Genomic DNA, 14,545 nt, shown 5'->3' on the forward strand with positions numbered 1-14,545 from the left:
AAACTGTGTACCTAAAAATAGATGTACCTACCCTACAACTCATTACTAGGTACTATCTTAAAACAGAATAAGTATGTGCATACTTACATATGTAATTATGTAGGTAATGTAAGTTTTACTGAGCTATAGAATTTGCATGACTATTATCAGTAAGAAAGCACTACGTACAATTTGATGTTGGGTGTAATTTAATATGAACTAGTATAGATTAGATATACCTACTTACACTTGCTTATCTATCGAAATAAAAAAAATAATAGGAAGTAATAAACAAATAATAATAAAATAAATAATTGACACAATGTTTTGATGAGCAGATATAGCCAGAACACAGAAGACTTGGGGCTGAGTTTAAATATCTGTGGGTTCGATTCCCGGCAGGGGCGAACTTTATCATAAACAGATAAGGTTCGTTCTCGGAACAGCTGGCTTTCTACTGCCTGGTCCTCTTCTTTTCTATTTCGGGACGATATCTATATCTGCAGGTATATCATCAAAAACATTGGATATTGTGTACCTATCTATTAGGTACGTTATAAAATGAAACTTAAGTGATAAAGGTTATAAAATGTACCTTACGTCATACAGGTTATAAAATGAACCTTACGTTTTAAAGGTAATAAAATTTACCTTACGTTATAATTACCTTATCGTATACATAATCCGGACGGCATACTACAAACAATCGGAACTGATTGAAAATATGAAAAATATAATTAGGTAATTGATAACTATCGAAATAAAAAAAAAAAATAATAGAAAGTAATAAACAAATAATAATAAAATAAATAATTAACACAATGTTTTGATGAGCAGATACAGCCAGAACACAGAAGACTTGGGGCTGAGTTCAAAGAAATATCTGTGGGTTCGATTCCCGGCAGGGGCGAACTTTATCATGAACAGATATTGGTTCGCTCTCGGAACAGCTGGCATTCTACTGCCTGGTCCTCCTCTTTTCTATTTCGGGACGATATCTATATCTGCAGGTATATCATCAAAAACATTGGATATTGTGTAGGTACCTATTTATTAGGTACGTTATAAAATGAAACTTAAGTGATAAAGGTTATAAAATTTACCTTACGTCATACAGGTTATAAAATGTACCTTATCGTATACATAATCCGGACGGCATACTACAAACAATCGGAACTGATTGAAAATATGAAAAATATAATTAGGTAATTGATAAATAACAATAAAATCGTTTGATAAATATCACAGATGAGTACATAATAAATTATCTACATAATGGCCAATGAAGGTACTGCAAGAGTCCTAATGTGCCTTTTAATCAAGAGGTCGTAAGTTCAATTCTCATTCAAGGCACGGAATTTACGGAATTTTTTCCTCAATTATTTGTCTTCGGAATTTGGTCTAAATAAGACTAATAACTGCTGGTGACATTAAAGAGATTTCTGCGCCCCCGGGGCGACAAAATGAGTTTTAACTCGGTTTGAGGTTTAACTCTAGAATTAATTCAATCTGATTGGTTGATTTAAAAAAAAAAAAAAAAATCAAAAATTTAGTCAGATTGCTTATACCGAGAGTCCGAAATTGAAATTCAAACGGAGTGTAAACTGACTTTGTGGAAGTAAAAGGAATTTTAATTGTGTTCAGCATGAATGCTCGTCACAAATGTCGTTCCTTGCCTAATGCACTACGCTAAATTTTATTACTTGACTTGGACTCGAAACATCAACCTCCAGATCCGAAGTCCACTGCACTAACCACTACACCACTGAGGTTGGTTCACTTTGTGGAAGTATGTCAACTTGTCAACTAATCCGCGCCACACTCGGAGCGCTGGTGTCAAGCAGTCTCTTCCGTTTGGTGAGACATCCCAGGAAGTTCTCCGAGAGTGCTCCGAACAGAAGTGGATCTCGCGTCTCATTAGAGCGAAAATATTAATGAATTTTATGTCACAAGACCTACTTTTTTTAGCGAGAGGTTTGATAGAGGGAATTGTAACTGCTAAGATTTTATCGTCCTGAAAGAAAAGGAAGACAGGATAGGAGAAAGGCGTTCCGAGAACGAACACTATCGGTTTAGGACAAAATCCGCCCCGGGCGGGAATCGAACCCGCGGCCTAGCGCTCACAAGGCAATAGCGCTACCAAAAAAGCTAACTAGGCTGGCGATGGATACTTACTCTGGAACAAACACTAAGCTTGGTTGGTAGCGCGTCTGCCTTGTAAGCGCTAGGCCGCGGGTTCAATTCCCACCCAGGGCAGATTTTATCCTGAAGGGCTAAGGTTTGTTCTCTGAACGGCTGGCTTTCTCCCTAGCAGTTACAGTTCCCTCTATCAAACCTCTTTGAAAAAAAAAAGCTTCTTCAGAGCTTCATCAGAAATGATGCAAATAAGTTGATGACTCATAAGTGCTACAACTGACTCATCCGAGACGTAGGTACACCTGATGGTTGGTTACCTATAATATTCTCGCTACCTAGAATTCCTAGGTAGCAGGTATTGGTACTTGGACGTACTAATAGTATGACATTAATGTGCATAGGTACCTATAATATTGTATAGGTACGTATGCAAATTTATGTTCAGGTAGGAAAGACATCAGGTACTACGTGATCTGAGTGATATTCTCGCTACTTAGAATTCCTAGGTAGCAGGTATTGGTACTTGGACGTACTAATAGTATGACATTAATGTGCATTGTGCATAGGTACCTATAATATTGTATAGGTACGTATGCAAATTTATGTTCAGGTAGGAAAGACATCAGGTACTACGTGATCTGAGTGCAGATTTTACCGAGAAATAACTTTAACTAGATAAATACGAGTAGGTAGCTATACATAGGTATAAATATACCCAACAGATCTGTCACATAACTTTGCTATACGGACGTTTTTATTGTTCCTACCTCCTGATATGGGTAGTTAAAATGAAAAACTAGCCAGGATGAATGAATAAAAATAAATATTTCTCATATAAAATAAGTAGGTATATGTCTTCAAACATTATACAGATTATATGTAGGTACACATAATTATAAATTTTATTTCAGGTACCTAAGGAGCGGACAACAACAGGCCTTAATTCGCTAACCTGGATCCGCGAACTAAATATTATTAATTGATTACAAATTACGTCTATTTTTCTGAAATTGAAAACTGAATTATTAAATTTTCCTTAGATGGAAATAAAACAAAGTATAAAGTTCTAAAGCATCCCATCTCCTCTAGCTCAAGATGTCATCTAGGTAGGTCCAATGCAACCAGCTTCTGCTTTACTGATGTCATACAGTAGATTGTTTACTCATTGTGGTTACCGTAGGTACTGCACCTACAAAATCTCGTCTTATATCAGAAACACTTACAAAATTTTCCACTAATCTAAACGTTCGCGACCACTTGGCATCAGGTAGGTTCTGATATCATGAAGATGAGTCATTTCCAACAGTCACTTTTCAAGAGAGAGAAAAAAAAAACATGTATTTCAGTATGTACGTAAGTAGGGAAAATCTGCCCAAGGACGAAAACAAAGCAAATATTGGACCAAGTAGTATGATTAGCCCTTATCTTGAACATGATATACTCATTAAGTAAGATCCATGTTAAAAGAGCAAGCTAAGCTAACTCACAGAAAGAAGTTGGCTTTCCTAGAACCCCTCAAACAATGTTTAGGTTTGATTACCTTAAACGACAACTAGTAAGCTACCTACCTATGTATTTCCTATTATTAATTTATTATTCTGTAATCAAGTACCTAGAGATTATCACAGCTCTGAACACATCTGTAAAGCAATATTTTCACAATAGATTTAAAGTAAAGCAATACGAGTATCTTTCACAATACAAAAGTAAGGCAATATCTTACCTGAGAGTAAGGCATGATCTTGCAGAGTACATCCCCCAGGGGCCACTGCGGTGATACGCGGGCATACATAATGCCAGGAATACTCAGACAAAACAAAATGTCCGCTGCCGTCAGGTTGAGCAGGAAATAGTTGGTGACGGTTTGCAGCGCAGGATACCACATAACGGTGATAAGGACAAACAAGTTAGCTCCCATGGACAGAATGAAAATGATGCTGAGGAGGCAGATTTCCGCGGACATTTCAAACTCACGATTCCCAAACTCGGTGTAGAAGGTGAAGAAATAGCGAGGTCCCCAGCCATCCTTGTCATCAATGCCGAACACATAGGAGGTGTTAATCCCGGACTCGTGATCGGTGAAGCCCATGATAGACTCGAGGTCAAAGCGGCACTATGAATATTATCTGTGGAAGAAAAAGATACAAAGGCTTTCACAATCCCAACAACATCGATGGTTGGGTAATTGCTAGCCTTACAATATAATGTTTTTTTAGGGAAGTTTTAAGGAAAAACCAGGTATAGATACTGACTACAGATAGAGTTCTTATTGCAAACTTCCTGGATAATCCAGCTAGGATAATCCAAAAAATTCAAACGTCTAGCTAGGATAATTAAAACAGCTAGGACACTGCAAACAACCATCTTTAGAAAGTGTATGAGATGAAATGATGGCGTCGGATGATTAATGTGGGATTGACCACGGTGTTGGCCAAAGCCAGCAGAAGTGGCCACAGGAAATGGTGCGAACGAAGGAAGAACTCCGTGTCTGCTGTAGGCCGGCGGCCGTCTATATAGATGAGTATCATAGTGAGGAATATGGGCAGCCACATGGCCAAGATCACACATACGCTGATACAGAGCATGCGCATGACACGGGTGTGGCGCGCGTGATGAGAGGAGAGATGGGAGTGCTCCCATTTCTGCAAAAAAAAAAAAAAAAAAAAGATATGGTTCAAGGATAATGAAATTCATGATATGGTATAAAATGCTGGAAATTGACTATCAGGCCATTTTCCTGAAAATTCAGAATATAGCAATGGTTAACTTCCCAATCTTCAAGAGCTATTTCTCTCTGTTCTTGATGCCGGAGAGCAAAATGTTCGACGAAACATAAACACAAGTAGGTATGTTTCTTCTGCGCAAGCAAGTATTGATGCAAGAAAATAGCCAAAAATGAATCATCATATAGTCAACATGAGATTATAGACTTGGGGGTAAATTGGTCTAACTGATATAAGAATTCCAAACCCCACGATATCTAAATTAGGTAGGTACCCAAAAATACATCAGCATGTAGACATTCCCCATTGTGTGTGCGAACTGGGATCTTTCCTTACCTTTTTGGTCTCCACGAGTTTTCTAAATATGGCACAATAGTAGTAAACGAGCAACGCTAGAGGAAGTAGACAAGCGAGTACAACCATCACTACAGTGAAAGCAGTAGAAACAGACACAGTTGGAACATTAGGGAACACAATGGTACAGATTAACCGGCTCTCCAATACCTCCTGTTCTCGGAACCAAAGAACCACGGGTACGAAAACAACGCAAGCAATGAACCATGTGCCCAGTGTAAGTAGAAGCACACGGTGTGGTGTAAGTTTGGACCGATAGGGGGGTACCACGATGCAGAAATACCGATCCATACTAATCAACGTCAGCGTCCATAGGAGCACAAACCCGCATACAAACTGAAATCAGATAACAAAGATAATGTCTTGGGGAATAAAGAAAGTGATGATGTTTTAATTGAAATCGATGATATCTATCTTGTCTTCATTGTTATTAGATATTAATTCGTAATGACAGAGAGTTTAGATTCGGATGACTTATAAATGATTGTATTATCATGGGAGAGATGGAGCATATCTAACTTTTAACCTCTAGCCTCTAGTACTGGTAGATTACACAGCAACCAATTTACTATAGGAATCATGGGGACCAACAACTATATGAGAAGACTAATTGGAACTTGGCCTGACGCATTGATGCGCGCTGAAAACTGTACCAACAATATCATTCTACAGTCTCATTTGAAAACATTATAACTTTTGTACTGTAACATGGAAATTTATTTCTTAAAAAATATTCCCCTGGGTAGTAAAAATACCTAGGTAGGTACATATGTTAATTAGAACAAGTTTAGGTCAACAACATGAGAAGTCTTCTAATGACAATCTGTACACAATGAATGTAAGAGTTCCCAATGGATCACTGAAATTAAGCAACATTGGTTGTGGTTAGTATATGAGTGACTGGGCAGTGCAGCTGGTTTATCCCAGCCCCACTCAAACTGGGTGAGATTAATGGTAGGTAACTTGAGGCCAAATGGAGGGTAAAAACCCCAACGTAGGAAGGCCTCAGTTGTTAAAAGCAATGTTAAACCCCTCTTCTCTGCAAGCACAATAAGTAGCCAGGGTAGAGCAAAGAAAATCAAATATGTAGCTGGGTACTTACCAATGAGTTTCAGGACCTTGAATGTGGTGGAATTCTCTCTAAACTGACGGAAAAAAGAAGGCCTCAGTTGTTAAAAGCAATGTTAAACCCCTCTTTAAATTCCAATCAGATAAATAGGTGTAATGTTGGCTTCTCTGCAAGCACATTATCTAGCCAGGGTAGAACAAAGAAAATCAAATATGTAGCTGGGTACTTACCAATGAGTTTCAGGACCTTGAATGTGGTGGAATTCTCTCTAAACTGACGGAAAAAAACAACTTCAAAGACTTGGAGTTTTCAGAAAATAATGAGTAAAGAACGACAAAAAACAAGAAACTTTCTTTGTTTCAAATCTTTTTAGACTTTCGTTCCTTGAACTGTTTACTTTTTATTTAGAAAACGACGAAAACGTTTTTGTCTTGTCAGGTTTTGACAAAGCTAACCTCACTTCTTTCACGCGTAGTGATAAACTATTAGTTGGCGTCTGTCCCACATAAACATAAGTAGGTATGTTTCTTCTGCGCAAGCAAGTATTGATCCAAGAAAATAGCCAAAAATGAATCAACATATAGTCAACTTGAGATTATAGACTTGGGGGTAAATTGGTCTAACTGATATAAGAATTCCAAACCCCACGATATCTAATCTAGGTGGGTACCCAAAAATACATCAGCATGTAGACATTCCCCATTGTGTGTGCGAACTGGGATCTTTCCTTACCTTTTTGGTCTCCACGAGTTTGCTACCAACAAAGCTCTAGGCTGGCAAAAAATGTACATCGAATGAGTACAAATTTCCAGTCTCGCCCACTACATCTCGGCTATACAAGGCTTTTGATCCAGTTGTGTTAATTACACAAGTCATATTCTGCACAATCATTGAGACGTGACCTACGGCTAATTGTATACTATGTGACGATGAGTGCATATTTTCAGGGTGTTGCTTTCGTCATTAGATCATTTATTGGACACAGACCACAAGCGTCTAATGTAGCAGTTGTTTCATTGCTACGACATAAGAAAGGCGCGGTGGTGAAACACTCATCTTGAAAAAAATGAAATAAAAAAAAAGCCCAGGTCCAACTCAAACGACGAGTTTCCGATTTCTGATTACTTCTCACTTGTTGTCTTTAACAATCCTGTTCAAAAGTTGATCACTCCTAGGAGACCATCCTGTGGAACACCCTGTTTTTATACTAGAACAATAACGCTAATTGTACTCCCACAATACGTATAGCATTGGCAAGCCCTAATTTAACACTGAGGTCATCTAATCCACAGGTCAGAAACTCGAAACCCGAACTGAATAAGGGAGAAGGAGAGAAACAGGGAGGGAGAGAGAGAGAGAGGAGATAGACACAGACAGAGAGGAAAGAAAACAGCGGACAGAAAGAATAGAAATGGCCGTCTCATGCCTCATGTCTCATTGCTATAAGTTTTCTTCTCACATCAACAACGAGAAACAGACACTTCTTCCAACATGAAAATCCCTGCTTCCCATTGAGATATTGCCCTCCAAGTATTTCCACCATTAGGAAAATTATTCCCATAGTTAATATTATTCCCACAATGAGGATGTACAATGGCTTAAATCGTCTTAAAGCAAGTCATTCAAAATAGTCCTGTACATGTAGGTACCTAATTTCAGAGGCGCGAGATCACTCAGCACACTTCATTACGCCGGAATTTAGTCATTGAGACATCATAAAGCGACCATATTAATTAAGATGTTCTGAGTGCCCTACACCGCTCTAGGTATCTTTATAGACATAATAATTACACGTCCTGGGCACTCTATTTCTCCCTAGAAATAGAGTCCGTAATTGTACTTCCTAAAGAGTTAATTGCGAACGAAGGAGATCACACTCCCCAGGAGCTGAGTTTTCCAGAAAGTCACTCAAATTTTGCAGGCAGTTTCGATTATTTTTTTAGATCAAAAGTGTCCAGGTCCGAGGATCGACAAATGTACGATTCACCCGTTATTCAGGGCCAAAGTTTTCAAAAAGCTCGAAAGAGTTCACTTCTCTGAGGATTTTAGTTTACGCTCCAAGAAGTCCACACTGTACAGAAAGAACTGGATATATATATATAGTCGACTTACAAGCCGACATCAAAGGGGAGAGAGAAAAACGAAGGAAGGGAAAAAACTTGAAGTAGATATGCAAATAGTAAAACCCCGAATTCCCGAAGATGGATATTGTTGTTGCGCCAAAAAGGTCTAACAAAGAGGAAAAATCAATGAAACTTGAATGGAATACTCTAATTGCTAATTAGTTCTCTCAAATCAAGACCATGTTCTGACGACATGACATTCCTGTCATAACAAAATCCAACCTGGCCGATGGCCGTGACAATTTAGGTGTGAAATTAGGTAACGAGAGGACAATAAGCCTGAATTCACGGACTATTATTGTTTACAAATTTCGTCTATTTTTCTGAAACTGAAAAGTGAAAACAGTGCTTCAGGTACCTAACGAGCGGACAACAACAGGCCTTAATTCGCTAACCTGGATCCGCGAACTAAATATTATTAATTGATTACAAATTACGTCTATTTTTCTGAAATTGAAAACTGAATTATTAAATTTTCCTTAGATGGAAATAAAACAAAGTATAAAGTTCTAAAGCATCCCATCTCCTCTAGCTCAAGATGTCATCTAGGTAGGTCCAATGCAACCAGCTTCTGCTTTACTGATGTCATACAGTAGATTGTTTACTCATTGTGGTTACCGTAGGTACTGCACCTACAAAATCTCGTCTTATATCAGAAACACTTACAAAATTTTCCACTAATCTAAACGTTCGCGACCACTTGGCATCAGGTAGGTTCTGATATCATGAAGATGAGTCTCTAATTATTGCTAATTAGTTCTCTCAAATCAAGACCATGTTCTGACATGACATTCCTGTCATAACAAAATCCAACCTGGCCGATGGCCGTGACAATTTAGGTGTGAAATTAGGTAACGAGTGGACAATAAGTCTGAATTCACGCATTCACGGAGTATTATTGTTTACAAATTTCGTCTATTTTTCTGAAACTGAAAAGTGAAAACAGTGCTTCAGGTACCTAACGAGCGGACAACAACAGGCCTTAATTCGCTAACCTGGATCCGCGAACTAAATATTATTGTTTACAAAGTTCGTCTATTTTTCTGAAATTGAAAACTGAATTATTAAGTTTTCCTTAGATGGAAATACATAGATGAAAATACAACAAAGTATAAAGTTCTAAAGCATCCCATCTCCTCTAGCTCAAGATGTCATCTAGGTAGGTCCAATGCAACCAGCTTCTGCTTTACTGATGTCATACAGTAGATTGTTTACTCATTGTGGTTACCGTAGGTACTGCACCTACAAAATCTCGTCTTATATCAGAAACACTTACAAAATTTTCCACTAATCTAAACGTTCGCGACCACTTGGCATCAGGTAGGTTCTGATATCATGAAGATGAGTCATTCCCAACAGTCACTTTTCAAGAAGAAGAAAAAAAAAAAAAAGTAGTGAACATGATATACTCATTAAGTAAGATCCATGTTAAAAGAGCAAGCTAAGCTAACTCACAGAAAGAAGTTGGCTTTCCTAGAACCCCTCAAACAATGTTTAGGTTTGATTACCTTAAACAACAACTAGTAAGCTACCTACCTATGTATTTCCTATTATTAATTTATTATTCTGTAATCAAGTACCTAGAGATTATCACAGCTCTGAACACATCTGTAAAGCAATATTTTCACAATAGATTTAAAGTAAAGCAATACGAGTATCTTTCACAATACAAAAGTAAGGCAATATCTTACCTGAGAGTAAGGCATGATCTTGCAGAGTACATCCCCCAGGGGCCACTGCGGTGATACGCGGGCATACATAATGCCAGGAATACTCAGACAAAACAAAATGTCCGCTGCCGTCAGGTTGAGCAGGAAATAGTTGGTGACGGTTTGCAGCGCAGGATACCACATAACGGTGATAAGGACAAACAAGTTAGCTCCCATGGACAGAATGAAAATGATGCTGAGGAGGCAGATTTCCGCGGACATTTCAAACTCACGATTCCCAAACTCGGTGTAGAAGGTGAAGAAATAGCGAGGTCCCCAGCCATCCTTGTCATCAATGCCGAACACATAGGAGGTGTTAATCCCGGACTCGTGATCGGTGAAGCCCATGATAGACTCGAGGTCAAAGCGGCACTATGAATATTATCTGTGGAAGAAAAAGATACAAAGGCTTTCACAATCCCAACAACATCGATGGTTGGGTAATTGCTAGCCTTACAATATAATGTTTTTTTTAGGGAAGTTTTAAGGAAAAAACAGGTATAGATACTGACTACAGATAGAGTTCTTATTGCAAACTTCCTGGATAATACAGCTAGGATAATCCAAAAAATTCAAACGTCTAGATAGGATAATTAAAACAGCTAGGACACTGCAAACAACCATCTTTAGAAAGTGTATGAGATGAAATGATGGCGTCGGATGATTAATGTGGAGACTCAATAGCCATATTTCCCCAATGGGGAATACCCGTTAACACAATCTACAGGATTACCTATATCAGAGCAAGGATGACATATTAGTTATGTAACTATGCACCTACATAATTCTAACTAAAAGACTTAATTATCACTAAATATCAAGAGAGAAAGAAGAAACTGTCACCCAGCTAGAATATTACAATCACGCTTATTTAATAAGGCTTACCTCAATATTAGGGATAAGAACTTCTTTGTAAGACAACTGAGGCATTTTTTGCTCTTTAGACGCTGATGGATCAAATCGTGGAGGTGTTGAAATTTTTTTTTGAGCAGCTAAAACACACTTCATCAACACTCTTACTTCTTGAAAGTAAATGCCTGTAATGAACACCCTTATGGTCTTTTGTTTCGTTAGTGTACGTAAATATCCTAAATTTAGATACCTAATTAGAATAAATTATTTATCAGAATTTGACAAGACTCACTTGATAATATCGTTTAAAATTTACCAAAATTAAAAGTAGTTGAATTGGACAGGTGGGGTGGATTATGATTATAAAATTGTAATATTCACGCGCGGTTAATTAAGTGCGAGATCCAACATTTCCTCCAAATTTAAAATTGTTAGGTGTCTAATTTTATTTCACATTAAATAAATTCAATAGGTATCTGAAGTTTTATTTTATTTTATTTTATTATATTCGGTAAAATTAAATCAAATGAATGAAAATTCTGATCGGCGGGATAGATCGACAAACAAACGGAATCGCGAGAAAGTACACAAAGAAATCAATTATGAATTATCACCTATTGAAATGATTATTGATATCGACGGGACGTTCAATATTATCAAATGAAAAAAAAAAAAAATCTGCAGAAAATGACACGAGAGGCGAGGAATGTGCCAAGTGGTTTCAAAACAAGCTTACTCTTTCACAAAAGAAACATTCGAAGTAAAAAAATGTACGATAACTATCATTAGGAGAAGTCCTAGCAGCAGCAACAAGTGGCTCGGAATGACTGCACGAATTAGATCCATATGATTCTTTTACTACACGATTAGTAATGCGTAAAGTTATAGCGAATGGCATGAAATCATATTATACAATTATACATACATAACTATACAATTTATACATTGTGATGGAATGTGTTACTTGTACGTCCAGAGTGATGATTCATAGGGATCTATTGTTTATATGTTCGGAGCTACTAATTGAACTCCATGCTAATTATTTGCATACATAACTATACAATTTATACATTGTGATGGAATGTATTACTTGTACGTCCAGAGTGATGATTCATAGGGATCTATTGTTTATATGTTCGGAGCTACTAATTGAACTCCATGCTAATTATTTGCAGTCATCATTTACTCTCAAAAGTTTTATTTGGTGACGACAAAAGTATTTGAAAGTAACATAATTAATATGAATATTCAAGTTCCGTCGTATTTTGTATTTTTTGTTGAAACTTTTACTTAGGAAGTTATTCTTTTTTCATTTTTGAAGAATTTATATTCTTGCAAACTTCTCGAGTTTCCACATACGATGTTTACAAACGATTTTTAAAACATTACCTACAAATCTTTTTGTTTACAAACATGTGAAAAAGGTAGATAATTATTATTATTATTAAAATACTTGATAGTAGGCTACTAGGTAATAGGTAAGTAGTGATATGACTTTAGTACCCAAGTTTTGTGCAGTGCCTATTGTAGATACAGGGGTTCCGAGGTTGTTAAAATACAATTTTGAAATATATTCGAATTTTTAACCATCCTTCAAACAAGATCTAATGTTCCGCGAAAAAAGGAGATTTTTTTAAATAATGGTTAAAATTTATTTGAAAAATTAAAATTTTAACAAAAAGAAAATGAATTTCCAAGAAAACAATTCAGATCAACTATCTCCATCCTTTTATGGGCTAAATTTTTAGCTAAGGAATACTGAAATCTATGTATTTCAATCATTTGCAGGATATGTTTATGCTATGGTATTTGTCAAAAATACCATTCTTCTTTTGGTTGGATACGTGTAATCTTCAGGGGATTGTCAAATCAGGGAGACGTTTCTTCAGCAATCTGAATTCTTTTGTTGGAAATCACAGTATGGAATAAAAATATTAAATTACAATATTGGTAAATTACAAAAATGCACAGATAAAAAAATTGAAAGTTCTTTCAATAAGTTGACACCGTATTTCTTAACAATGTGATAGGTACCTCATGGTTTGTATTCATAAACAACAGCAGAAAACTACAGAACAGTGGAGTTGAGAGTTAATTTTGAATACAGCTTATTTAGACTTGAAAAGTGAAAACCATTTATTGGAAGAACTTACAAGCCAACCGAAGAGAAAAATGACGTGAACAAAAGTTGGGCTTTCCCTGCCCTTATTTGCCTCCATTGTAATATCCTAATATTATTTATTAGGTACCTCTTATTAAGGTTTTATAACAAGTATACCTATATCACATAATATATGGAGTTCTGGTTTAGGATTAACCAAGTCGTCAACACACATATTTATTAATCATGTTTTGATTATAAACACAGACATGTTTTTTTTTTTTTTTTTTTTTTTTTTTTTTTTTATCAATCTAGATTTTATATTATCTTGATCAAAGACATTTTGTATGAGGCAAAAAACATGAAAATATAATAAGAAAAAATGTGGAACCAATTTGCTTCATATGTTATGTTATTCATTTAAGGGAAATGAAATAGATCCACCTACAAAGTAAGAGAGAAAAGGGTGATGTATGCAATGCCAAATTTTGGGGTTTAAATGATAACAATTAAAAATTAACACATACAATACATAATATAAACGTAATAATTATTATAACAAAAGCAATGAAAAGTAACAAAAATAAACTCCAGTATTTTACATCTATCTAGCACTAGGAAGATACAAGTACTAGGTTAAGTATTTGCTGATTGTATTACTTTGATTTAGTTTTCCTTGGTTTAGATTTATAGCCATATTTATAAACAAAGAAAGACATTCTTAAAGCATAACTTTGGTCTCAAGTACAAGTTAGCACATTTTTATATTCTTCTTAAAAAAAAAAAAAAAACTTAACAAATCCTTGAGTTCAAAAAGGTTAAATCATTTAAGCTTTTAACATCTACATACATTCTACATATTATGTTGATATGATTCAAATTTAATAGAGGTAAAGCTATATATCTATCTTTATGACAGCCCATCTTTTTTGCTAGGATTTCAACCAGCTTTAGAAAATTCTGAGGCTAAATAGGTACACCCTGAAATATGTCCCTAGCAGAACATAATGGGGTTCCATAACCCAGTTGGCATAATTGAAATAATAATAATAATCTATCTTTTTTTTTCAAACTAAAGACATTTACAATATTTAGGAAACAGTCAATCACTGAAACTATCTTTCCCAATGCACATCTTTGATTTTGAAGATACTTGTACCACTGTACAGTAAGCATTATCAATGAGGAGAAACACACACTAAGCATAAGGATGTGTTTTCTCATTTGTGCTTCAAGACATACTTGGGTAACAATTGAAATTCCTTCTGAGCCAGGTCTACTGTACAGTAAGCATTATCAATGAGGAAAAACACACACTAAGCATAAGGATGTGTTTTCTCATTTGTGCTTCAAGACATACTTGGGTAACAATTGAAATTCCTTCTGAGCCAGGTCACAGCATAGGTTGCATAACACTTCAACAGATAAACATACACTTCACACCTGACTCAATGCATACATTGCTTGTTCTGCTTCCACAACAGACACATGCAAGTGAT

General features: G+C 36.2%; 1 protein-coding gene and 1 long non-coding RNA gene across 3 annotated transcripts; one reads left to right on the forward strand and one right to left on the reverse strand.

Moving 5' to 3' along the window:
• The first annotated feature begins 220 nt into the window (after nucleotides 1-220).
• LOC113471973 lies at nucleotides 221-1,520 on the forward strand. Its single transcript, XR_003394469.1, has 2 exons — nucleotides 221-720; nucleotides 1,185-1,520. It is a non-coding gene; the product is annotated as an uncharacterized LOC113471973 (long non-coding RNA).
• LOC103520316 (neuropeptide Y receptor type 2) lies at nucleotides 841-11,829 on the reverse strand. 2 transcript variants are annotated; one of them, XM_026831485.1, is made up of 6 exons: nucleotides 11,682-11,817; nucleotides 10,979-11,195; nucleotides 10,076-10,478; nucleotides 5,175-5,528; nucleotides 4,532-4,757; nucleotides 841-1,885 (listed from the first exon to the last, which is right to left on the reverse strand). In XM_026831485.1, exons 3-6 carry the CDS (start codon nucleotides 10,439-10,441, stop codon nucleotides 1,782-1,784), a joined length of 1,050 nt encoding a protein of 349 aa, XP_026687286.1. In that variant the 5' UTR covers nucleotides 10,442-10,478; nucleotides 10,979-11,195; nucleotides 11,682-11,817; the 3' UTR covers nucleotides 841-1,781. The 2 variants fall into 2 exon arrangements, with proteins under 2 accessions (XP_026687286.1, XP_008483626.1); XM_008485404.3 differs by having other exon boundaries at nucleotides 10,979-11,829.
• Between the last annotated feature and the right edge of the window lie 2,716 nt (nucleotides 11,830-14,545).

Source organism: Diaphorina citri, unplaced genomic scaffold (assembly GCF_000475195.1).
Source record: "Diaphorina citri unplaced genomic scaffold, Diaci psyllid genome assembly version 1.1 scaffold3457, whole genome shotgun sequence".
Lineage (NCBI taxonomy): Eukaryota > Metazoa > Arthropoda > Insecta > Hemiptera > Psyllidae > Diaphorina > Diaphorina citri.

Coding starts and splice junctions, on each gene's coding strand:
- LOC103520316 (XM_008485404.3), bottom strand. CDS start 10,441: ATGGGCTTCACCGATCACGAGTCCGGGATTAACACCTCCTATGTGTTC. Junction 4,758..5,174: donor AACTCGTGGAGACCAAAAAG/GTAAGGAAAGAT, acceptor TTTTTTTTGCAG/AAATGGGAGCACTCCCATCT. Junction 1,886..4,531: donor TTTGGCCAACACCGTGGTCA/ATCCCACATTAA, acceptor ATGAGACGCGAG/ATCCACTTCTGTTCGGAGCA.